Source organism: Lingula anatina, chromosome 4, assembly GCF_051362555.1.
Source record: "Lingula anatina isolate TDL-2025a chromosome 4, LinAna3.0, whole genome shotgun sequence".
Lineage (NCBI taxonomy): Eukaryota > Metazoa > Brachiopoda > Lingulata > Lingulida > Lingulidae > Lingula > Lingula anatina.
This window is the reverse complement of record NC_141770.1, coordinates 20,851,679-20,863,818: the sequence shown is the minus strand read 5'-3', so window position 1 is coordinate 20,863,818 and position 12,140 is coordinate 20,851,679. Positions and strand designations below refer to the sequence as shown.

General features: G+C 41.1%; 1 protein-coding gene across 8 annotated transcripts in view; it reads left to right on the top strand.

Moving 5' to 3' along the window:
- Nucleotides 1-12,140, top strand: part of LOC106159310 (zinc finger homeobox protein 3) — a 92,377-nt gene that overhangs the window by 52,730 nt on the left and 27,507 nt on the right. For all 8 annotated transcript variants that reach the window (XM_013535546.2, XM_013535565.2, XM_013535544.2 and 5 more), the window contains one exon: nt 4,042-7,675. In XM_013535546.2, the coding sequence (XP_013391000.2) occupies nt 4,171-7,675 (3,505 nt within the window). In that variant the 5' untranslated portion in view covers nt 4,042-4,170. The remainder of the gene's footprint in view (nt 1-4,041; nt 7,676-12,140) is intronic.

Here is a 12,140-nt window from a genome sequence, read left to right as displayed (position 1 = left end):
ACTCCATCAGATGGGATTCTGAGATGACCTGAGGGTGATTTTGTCTGCTGGTACTGTTCTGTCTTCTGTCCTTTTGTCAGCCATAGTTATTGTTGTAGATAATTCAGTAACATTTGTGTAAATGCATGTTTCCCTAAGTTGAATGTTAACAGCATTCTTCCTCTGATATATCTTATTATATTTATATATATGTTACTCTCTTCAAACCACCAATTATTCCCCCCCCCCTCTCCCCCAGCTGCATGCCTTCCTCCTTCCCCCCAGAAAAAATTAACTTGACACCAGTTATAGTTAGGGTGTTGAGCAGAGCCAGATTGAAATGAAATGAAATAAAAGAAAGGGAAGCTGAGGAACTTAACAGCTTTAAAGTTTATCAGTGTTATCTAAAGAATGCAATAATTCATATCTTGGCCATGTTGATGAACATCTCGTTGTTTGTGGTGCTGGTGAGCATGATACCACCAGTTACCCACCTAAAATGACTTTTTTGGGTTTAATGACATTGTTTTTATTAATGCCTTTGAGGTACTTTCTTGTCATTTGGAGATGTTTAGGTAAATGCATTAAAACATAACTATAAATTCACATGTTGATATGAATTTACACATGTTGGGTGGATGCCTGCAAAAGATGTCTTTACAAGTGACTGAAGGATGCAGTTAGATTTCATAGTGTGCAGGGTAAATCTGGCTCGATGCGGTAAACAAATTTAAAGGGATCTGTGTTAAAATTAAACTCTATTTTCTTTCTTTGCCCTTCATCAACAGTGCCATCTTTTGATGGTTTGATGTTTCACTAATTCTGAAAAAGAAAAAATTCCAATTGAAAATTGGTTAATTTTAATTTAGTTAATTTGTTTGTTTGGCAACAAATTGATTGTACATCTCTTAATATCTGAAAAAATTGCATTTCATTTACACCAACGAATTAGTCTTTCCCACCATTATTAACTGTAATTCTCTTTCCTCTTCTCCCTCCCCCCATACAACCACCTGATGCTGCCCATTGTTCATCTTACCTACTTAGGTTTTGTAACAGCTGTAATTACAAAATAATTCAGCTACAGTTTCCAATTATGTAATTATTTACCTGAGCTACCACAGTGGCAAGAACCAGTTTCCCTGGGCTCTACAAGTAAGTTAATGTTCGGGAGGGGAAAATTATCTAAATTGTCTTTGGCAAACAACAGAAGGGAGTTTGTTCTTAACGAGTGGGGTTCCTCTTCCTCATTATTGGGAGAGTTAATAAGAGGATGGTTGCCAGTTCTTCAAAGGTCTATGGGCAAGGGGACAACTAGGTTTTAAAACAACTGCCTTATGGCTGGAAAAGCTCCGTTTTGAAGCAGAATTGGATCTAGATTCTGTGTAATTTTTCAAAATGAGTAAACGTAGGTTTAAATAGGTCCATTTTTACAGACAACCCCCCTTAAAAAAAGCTGGTTTCTGTGGCATGCTGTGTTACGTAGGTGATCCGCTGTCTTAGGTAGTTTGATCAAACATCTGTGGAATATGCAAAACATCTATCATGAGAATATATAGAGAATTTGTAAACAAAGATAACATTTCAAAGTTTTTTTATTTTTTCCTTCATCCAAGCCTCATCATCAGGTTATCAACACATCTTAGGAATGATGAATTTAAACATTTTTATTAAGTTCCTAAACCCATTCTCTTATTCAATATTGCATTAATACCAGAGAAGAAATTAAATATTTGTAAAGAAAGGCAACATGCGAACAATTTCTTTTTTCACATTCTAGGTCATCTGAATTTTATCACCAATTCAATTATAAATACATAACTCAGGAAATAGGAATATAAACACATTTTTATTAAGTTCACAAAGTTCTTTGGTACTGAAATCATAAAAGTTATGAATTAAGTCCTGTCAGAATATGCTATGAATCCCCAGCTGTGCGAGTTAGTTATGGAACACTAACCTTTGAATATCACAGTATTTCTGCCATGGATTACATTTCATATTTCACATTTAATGACCGCAGGCAACCTTCAGGCCACTTCAGCCGAGGTCTGGTTTATAAGTCATCAACCGACAGATGACGTATTGGAATAATATGTAATTTGTATTGATGCCCCATGCTCGATCCTGGAGATATATGTATACTAATACAGTGGTGACTAGGAGGGACCCCGCGGAGAGAGAAAGAGAGAGTGAGATTGCCTTGGTGTAATGAGGGTGTGTTGAGCCGGGCTATCTCTTCGTGTTAGCCGTTATCAGAACATGACATAGGGGGAGAAAATCATTACTCAGTTAATGCTCATATTTTTCTCAAACTTGAAATTAAAAACAGCTTAGACGCTGAACCAAAAATCATTACAGTACTCGTTATTTATCTGTGATTACATTAAGATTAAAAGCAACCCTGATGTCTGCCTGCCAGTGTAAAAATCATTTTATGCTACCAATTATTTTCCTATTGAATTTGCATTTTATTTTTTGAGAAAGTATTTTAAGACAACACATATCCCTACAACTTTCATTAAGAATCTTAAAATCTCTAATTATTTTGTCATTCACACACTTAATGTTTGGAACAAAAGTAATTATGTAGTGTGCCTGTTATGTAATTGTAGAAAATACTGTTTCACTTTGTAACTCAATTTTCAATTTATTTGTACCTAGATTGAGAATATGAACAGAATTAAGTATCATACATTGATTTTTGGTCCCTCTCATGCAAACTCGTGAAGATGAAAAGGAGGTTTTATATGTGCCATTAAACTGAATATCTAAAAGAGACTAATTATGAAATCTTTCTCAAGATTTAGATAAGAAACCTAGTTAAACTCCTGCCATTGTGGTAAGATAATTAATTACCAAATGTTTGCCTGGAGTTTAGTTTTTAAAGAAGTTAATGACTTTGTTGTCACTGACAAATAATCATGATTATGATGGTTTTTATTACAAAATCCCATGATTAGAAAAACACATAGTATCCTGATATGAGCTAGTAGTAGGAAAAAAATTATATATTTTCCTTTCCTTGAAATGTGAAATGATAAAAGACTAGGCAAAGTTTACAATTGCCTTTCGAGCCTTGCTTTTCAAGAGTGCCAACTTTTACCCCCATTAAAAATAGGTAAGAATTAATTGACTCCAGGCTTCCCGAGAGAAAAAATATGAGCATATCAGAAAATAGTTCCGCTTTAGCTTGTTTCTGTCTCTTTGAGGAATTATATAAATCACAGAGGCAGGATGAATGCCATTAATTGTGAGGAAAGAAAATTTAAGAGTGTCTGCAGAATTGGCCTTGCCTCTGGCTGCGATGGCCACATGAGATGTGGGGGAAGTGAAGAAAGAAGTCTTACTAGGTCTGAAAAACTGCTGTATAAAAATTCAGTTTAAACTTTAAAAGGTGACTTGGAAAGCCTGTAGGGCTATGTCGTTCAGGCTGCATTGTCACTATGACATATTTATTAAGACTTAACTATATAGTGTATATCTCTTTTGCAGTTTATTGATATGGGGACCAGAGAGGCACAGGCAAATGTTTGCTTAACTACTGCTTCCAGTTAAGTTTAATTTTTCCTGGCACTAATTATCAACTGTTACACCGTAGCCTAATCAACCAGTCTCTGTTTCTTTTCAGTCCCCTGAGAGAGACACTGGAGCTGATAATAGGGGTCAGCTGATTACAGGTGATGTAATGCCTCCCCACCTGTGACATGTACCTGGGCACTCTGGCCACTGGACCCTGCTTACGGGCCTACTGTTATAATTAAACTGCACCCAGGAATTTGCTACCTGTGCAACGGCTAATTGTTCTCCCCCTCCCCACTCACTAATTAAACTCTCCAAAACCCTTCTTTATCTGATTGCAGAGTGTCACTTCCACCTCTTTGAAGTCAGGAGATGGTCAGGAGATAATGGGCAGGTGACAGGGCTCGGGCAACACCCTTGTTTAGAGGGGAAGCCAAGCCCCAGTGACCAGGGAACCAATTAACCTGTATTGTAATGATGCTGCCTATTTCTTAGCACAGACTGAGAGTGTTATAACAAAAGGTCTTTTGGTCATTTCAGATGAGCTTCCTCCTTTCCGATTGGCTGGTGTGATGTTAATGATATAACCATGGGTACTGGTCAAGCCAGGAGAGGGTTATTGTGACTGATGTCCAGTGTAGTGGTCAGTTGGGACCCTGTGAACACACCATGGCTTTAGAGGCAGCGTCCCTGGACAAGATCAATGAGAATCTCTCCAAGCTGCAGTCGGTCAGCCAGGTGGACGCATTGACCAGTGACCACCACCACCACGCTGACCTGATTGCAGAGAATAATCAGGATGTGACCATTCCTGTTGTCAGTTCTGGTGGTGTGGTCACTCAGAGTGACCAGATGGACCAGACTGACCAGGGCAATGACCCAGTCCAGCCCAATGATAGTGTATACTCAGAGAACGGAGAACAGGCCACGGCTGACTCACAAACTGATATTACTACAACCAAAGACTCCTGGGACAGTGCTGGAAAAAGAACTGCGATAAAAAGTCCATCAAGGGAACCGAGTATTGGAAATAGTTCAAATGGACAGAGCAATGATCCATCAAACCTGACAAGGCATTCTCCCAAGACTGGCATCGTTTCTCATTCCAATACACTATCAATGGAGGCGAGTACTACTGCTAGTACTCAACAGGGGGAGAGTATACAGACTTCAGGTAAAGAGACTAAGGGCCCCGTCTCCTCCTCCTCTTCCTCCTCATCCTCCTCCCCCTCCCCATCTAAGTCTTCCTCTGCGGAGCCAGTGCAATGTGGGGAGTGTACCACGGACTTTGACACTTTGCAGAAATACATGGAGCACAGTTGTTCCCAGTCCAGCGTTCAGCAGGTGGGACAGGGTGCCGACAAAGATGGTGGAGATAGGGATGAGGAGAGTGAGTTGAGCGACGTGGAGAGCTTTGATGGGAAAATAGTGTACAACCCTGACGGCTCAGCTTACATTATTGAAGGAGATTCAGAAATCAGTGACGATGATTCGATTATGGAGGATGTTCCAAAACAAGAAGGGAGTATTGTGGACCATAGGGGTAAACCCTCCACATCACAAATGGCTGCATTTCCACAGATCGCAAATGCTGTGTATATTCACAGAAACCCTGCAGCATTCTACAGTGCTTATTATGCTATGATGCCAGAGTGTAAGCCTGAGGCCCCCGTCATGCACAGTTATAAAGTTTACGATGTGCGCACGGGGAGCAAGAAAGAGGATGAGGAGGAGGAAGAAGAAAAGGACAGTAAATCAAAATCTACACCGAAACTGCCGAACGTATCATACTCCATAGTCCCAACAAAACCCATTCTCATGTGTTTCATTTGTAAACTGTCATTTGGTTTCACTAAGTCCTTCACAGCCCATGCTACAGGAGAGCACGGTATGGTGCTCAATGACAGCGAGAAAGAAATTATGTCACGGCCTAATTCCTCAGCAATCATTCAAGGCGTGGGTAAAGATAAACAACCCTTAATGTCGTTCCTGGAGCCCAACACTCCGCCACAAGGAGATGGAGACCAGGGAAGTGGTCCATATTTCCGCTTTAACTCTGGCTCAGTTCAGAGAAATTCAGGCACTGGTGAAGGCTTTGATCTTTCCACATCGAGTGAGCAGAATGCTAAATCTTCCAAGTCCAAGGCCCTGCCATCCAATGGCAAGGTTGATGAAGGTGCTGTCACAAACACCGCTAAAACAACGGGATCAAATTCCGTCTTTTCTGCTCAAGATGAGGTTCAGGGTGGTGCTAACATTGACAAAGGTGTTAAAACGAATCCAGAGTCTTCGCACCAGGCATCACAAAGGGATGGTCCCTCTAACCCCAAACTTTCTACAGCCTCAGAAACTGACCCTTTACTGGTCAGCCCCGAGACGGCCAACAGACTGAACAACAATCACGACAAGAAATTCAATCTCCATCTTGCACCAGACCTGGGGAAGAATGCGCTGGGGGTTCCTTCAGATACCAGCGCCACCACACCAAACTCTCCCAGTATCAGCATGGCAGATATCATGCAGAAAATGCAAGCTTCGCAATCCCAAATGAACCAGATGTTGTTTAACGCCAGTGGGGTGGTGGGAGAGCTGAAATGTGAGGAACACCCCATGGGGAAGCAGCAGGGGGTGGAGTGCCCCAAGTGTGACATGATTCTGGGCTCCTCGCGCTCCCTGGGAGGTCACATGACAATGATGCACTCCCGTAACTCCTGCAAGACCCTGAAATGCCCCAAGTGTAATTGGCACTATAAATACCAGGAGACATTGGAGATACACATGAAGGAAAAACACCCAGAGAATGACACACAGTGCATTTACTGTATTACCAGTCAGCCCCATCCACGTCTTGCCCGTGGGGAGTCCTACACCTGTGGGTACAAGCCGTATCGATGTGACGTATGCAACTACTCAACCACGACGAAAGGTAACCTCAGTATTCACATGCAGTCAGATAAGCACATAAATAACATGCAGGAATTGCAGAACCAGCAACAGATGAACAATCAGCAGGGTTCCACTAATAATGCTGCCCCTATAGAAGTCCCCCTGTCCCCACAGACCCCACAGACCCCACCCGTGTCGGCTACGCCCACTGAGAACAACAACACGTTATCATCAGTGGCTGCTGCTGCAGCTGCTGCAAAGAAGGTCAAACCGAAAGCTTCATGGAGGTGCGACGTGTGCAATTATGAGACCAATGTGGCACGCAACCTGCGCATTCACATGACTAGCGAGAAGCATACGCATAACATGATGGTGCTACAGCAGAACGTGAAGCACATGCAGCGCGACATGCAGCTCCAAATGCAGCAGATGGCCATGCTACAGCAGGATCTGGGCATGATGGCGCTGCCTTCTCCGCTGACACCAGGGGGCATCCCAGGCTTCCCATTTGACCAGGCTGCCATGTTCATGTCTCAGCACATGCCGCCACCTGCCATTGACTCCCCGGTCGATTTATCCAAGGAGCCAGGCAGTGGGGGTCAGGCAGAGAGCAGCAGTCAAGAAGAGAACCCAGCAGTGATGGAACCCAGCAAGGTTTACCACTGCTGTATATGCGCCGTGTACTGCACAGACTCCATAGGCTCCCTGCATCAACATATACAGACAGATCGCACAAAGCAGGGTGAAGGAGACAACATCACAGTGGCAGCTGGCAGCTACCTGTGTAACCTGTGTCAGTATAAAACCAACCTCAAGGCCAATTTTCAGCTTCACTGTAAAACTGACAAACACTTACAACGACTTCAGCTGGTCAACCACATAAAGCTGGGCGGACCGGCCAACGAATGGAGACTCAAGTACATGAACGCCAGCAACCCTGTGCAAGTGCGCTGCAACGCGTGTGATTATTACACCAACAGTATTCACAAACTCCAGGTGCACTCCACCAATCGCGCGCACGACATCAAGAGTCGTATCTTCCACCACCTACAGCAATGTGAGGGCGAGCTGAAGGGGAACCAGAAGTATTACCACTGCATGTTGTGCAATGTCTCGACGAAAACTAAACTCAGCATGATTCAGCACGTGGCGTCCATGGCGCATGCTCGCAGCGAGGGTGAGCAGCATAGTCAGGGTCAGGAAATGCCGCAGGAAGGGGACGTCACTTTGGAGGCGCTCACTGTCAGAGAGGGCAAAGGTGACTGTGAAAGTGATACATATGAGGAAGGTGAGTGAGAAACCATTTGGTTGTCTTTTATTTTTTTTTGTGTGTGTGGGGGGGGGGGGGGGGGGGTCAGGGATAGAGGATACAATGGAGGATGGGTGATTAAATAATAATAATGAATATGTCAAATGTGAAACCCCAATTAAATGATTGCAATGTCTTATAATGTTTTGCCAAATATCTAAATTTCTCTGAACGATGAAGAAAGGTTGGTGAGGCAGGGCAATAAAGTTGGTCTATGTGGATGATGAAAAATTGGTTTGATAGGTAATATAGTTCTCTGAAAATCTAATTTATTGTTTGATTTCTACAATGCGTTTTTGTTTGGCTCAGAGAAAAGCTTTTACTTAAAATTGAATCTTCTTTAAGAATTCTAGTAAAGAATTTAAAAACAAAAAAAATGACTTTAAATAAGTAACTTTTATCTTGTTATTTACTGAATTGACAGAAATACTTAAATTATGTCAAAGTTGAATGAATAAAGAATGCATTCCATGGAAATCAAATAAAATTGCCAGTTTTTATCATTGAAACATTGAGATGAAAGATATCAATGAATGATCTGCGAATGAAAGGGCCCTAATGATATGCTATGAGAAACGAGTAGAGATTTGTTTTAAGAGATTTCTAAAAAAATTCTCATAAGTAATTCAATAGTTTCTAAGAAAAAGATGTACTCAGAAAGTAATTTGTTCATGAAGAGGTCACTGTTCTGTTCCTGCACATCTTGTTTCACATTAAGTATATTTTTTGTACTTTCATTGTCTAGAAATAAGTCTGTCAACCCAGGTCATGAAATAATTGACATATTTGTTTGCTGGGAGAGGGATAAACAATTACTTGAGAATATAGAGCAATTGTATTTGTCTAATTTTTATAATTAGCCTTTAAAAACACAAAAAGTTAATTTTTACCTTAGAGACTTTTCCTGCATATGGCGGCTGATGAAAGCAGATGGTAATGCAATGTTAGTATTTTGCGTGATGTGCAGAAGAAACAAAGATCAAGATGAGACACAGCAGTGGAAAAATTGCTGTAATTAGTATCATTTTTCTCCACCAATGACAACAAAGGCTGTGATGTCTATGGCTTTGACATATTGAAGAGATGGCTCAAACAAGATTGGGGTCTCATATATAACGATGGTGATGAATTCATTTATTTGGAAGAGAAATAATTGTGTATTTAAAGTGTTCCCTTCATGGAATTTCAAGATCGCAACTAGGTTCATAGATAATAATAATAGATTTGATCCCAGTTTGAAAAGCTGGTAGCCATTATAACATTAGCTATTTCATTAGCTGAGCTTTTCTGCTCATCAAAAAGTAATTATTCAGCTGGCTGAGGCATAAGGTCTGCCACAGTGCATGTTCGCAAACCACCATGATGATTTGACACAACCTGCCAGTTCTGTGTCATTACAATGAGGGAGAACACCACAATGTCTTAGAACAATCAGTTATCTCTTATGAAACCAGTACAGTGATCCGTGGCACTTACGGGTTTCAGCTTTTCTTTTTATTGCAATTTTTTATGAAAATATTTTCCATAAAATGACGTCATAGCTATTGTTTCTATTTCACAAATTGAGTGGAGAAAATTAGCTTGCTCTCTCCCTCGTTAATGTCGTAATTTGCCCACTGTGATCTGTCATATTAGGAAAGCAAGGCGACCCCTCTACAAGAACCAGTAAAATACTGTCAGCACTGTGGTTTTGTTTCTCAGTCTCTGCTCAGAAGTAGATGATAGCTTGCATAAATTAGACCAGTGGAGGAGAGATTAGTTCCATAATGAAGAGAAAGCTTTCTGTCTGGGCTGAGTTGTGCCAGCTGAAAACCAGTGGTGAGGTCAAACAGGCCCTTGATTGCTGTATGTAAAACAGAAAACAGCTTCCAGAGTCTTGATTGACAATCACAAGACGCAGTAATTAACTGGCTGTTGCTGACAGCGGTGGCAGGGACTCATTTAGTAAAAGCCTGAGCGAGCTCTCAAGCAAAGGGCATTAATTACCTAGAATGAGCAGCGATGGAGTCTGACCATGTGGCCAACTGAACTGGTGAACCTGGCTCATTTGTGAACTAGGTCAATCTCTCTAGAACACAGAGCCACTAATAACCATACTCATTCTTTATGAAACTGCTTGCTGCCAGCCAAAGGAGAGAGAGATGTAAATGAGAGGATATGAAAGACCTCACAGTGGAGTCGAGGAGAGTGTGCTATTTCATGTGGTGGGTAAAAAAGGGGACAATGGTAGTCTTGCGTGTCTGCTGCCCTTCTGTACGTAATGAGGCCCCTCAGTTTACTGAGGCGGGGAGAGAATTAAGAAGGATATGGCTGTTGGTTAAAATATCAAGTCATAGGCCGTGTTATCTTTTGTGCGCAGGAGAGGGGGGAATGGGATTATTGAGAACTGGTGCAGTCTGGAACACTGACTGCTGGAGACATAATTTGAGAGAGCTCAGCGAAAAGGTCACCTCTATATTCCAGTGATTTGCTGATTATCAGAAGCAGTGCAATCTTGTTAAGCATGCTCACGGCTGTGGATCTTGGTAACTTTGCCGTGTGGCTGTTTTTGCCATTAAAAACAAGTTGGTTATTAGGATAAAATTGGCCCCAGCTCTGCGATCAATACCAGTGATTCATAACTAGAAAACTTTGCAGCTTGTCGATTTTGGCATCAAAATTGCTCTGTAGCCGGGCCCCTGAGGGACTCCTGTTTTATCGTATTATCATACGACGAGAACAGCCTCTCTCCGTAACCTCCCACACATTACACTCTGAGGTCCTTCTTGTTGCCAAAATTTAAATCTGCCCAGTCTGTAGGGTCATTCATAGTATTCCTACTACTATAGAGTATGTACTGGGTACTATGGCTAGTACTCTAGCCTAGAAGTAACAGTAGAGGACAAGGCTCTGTAGAAACTCCTTTTAGCAATTATCTCCAAATCTGAGTAAAAGAATTTAGGACATGGTAATGAGCTATTTTCTTCACAGTATGTGAAAGAGAATGAAATGTGGCATTTCTCAAATGATATAGATTATATTTGAGTTGATTTATCTTTTTGCTTCAAGCTAATAAATCAGACGAGGGTGATTGAACTGTTATTATATGGTGCAGCATCAGACCATAACACCCAATAACTTGGGTCTTGAAAACTTCTAACTGGTCTTGAAAACTTCTAACTAGCATCACTTTTGCTGTAGTAGTATGGTCAGTCTACTCAAGTAACTTGGGACATGTCAGTGTATAAAACAAAATACACCATACAACAAGTGTTCTAGTATAGGGTTAGGCTACAGTGTAAACACCATCCAGACCTGTTGCTGCTGGCAGCTGTTCTACCATCAGCCACAGTCATGTCATATCTCTGGGTGCCCCCCTGGTCTGGAATCCAACTGTAAACCCAGTGTTATATGGTCAAACCAGTGGTCTGGCCGGGTTAAACTGACCACGCTGACCCCTGCCTGTCTGACAACCAGACACTGACCTCCAGACTGTGGTTCCTTGTTATATTGAGGTGACCATCTCCCCAGGATACTGACCATGTATGAGAAGCTATACAAATTGGAATAGCCAAAACATTTGCATAATATTTGCTTCAGCATTTGCTTCAGCTTTTACAGACACTCTGTTGTGGTCAGTGTAGACATTTTTGCTCACCTTGACCTCTTGATAGCCCAGTTTCAAGACATTGACCACATATTCGGTCATCAAATTTCTTAGAATAATAGCGAGTTTTTTTAGTACTAAATGCAAGATCATTTACATTGATTGGCGCTGTATGTTATAGTATTTCTAAATATGTATTTCATATATGATTGAATATGAATAACATTACTGTAGGCAGTACGACTTTGAGTAAAATTAACACCAAATTAGGAAAGTTTAGAATGATATTAACTTTATAAAACCATCTAAAATTTGAGTATTTATTGTTTTTTTTTTAGATTAAATGCATTCTTCAGCCATTTATATCAAGCAATATTCCACATCAGTTTTTGATAAAAATTAAATGACACTGACAATGAAGCAAAATTGCTCAATTTACAGAAGTGAAATCTATGGAATTAGAGTGAATTGCAGGAATAGAAATAGATCAACACTAATCATTATCCTTAACACCAAACCTACAGATCACCTCCATGTTACATGATCATTAGGAACATTACACCAGTTTTTCTTCTACTCGGCTTCTGGCATAATCTTTAAGGGTGGAAAAAAATCAATGCTCTTTGCTATATCAGTGGCCTAACAGCGAGTGTGGATGAAGGGTGTTTATGTGCATGACACATGGAGGGCAGACCAGAGATTGTATGCTGAACAATTATTGAAGGAATGTTAATGACATGCAAGCCAAGTGTTGGCGGGAAGTCAGCGGAGATATTTTCTTTGCCAGAATGTGAGACATTTTCCTTGTTGATCTTAATGGGATGCTGGTGGGAGACCTTTTGTTTCTAATTATTAATC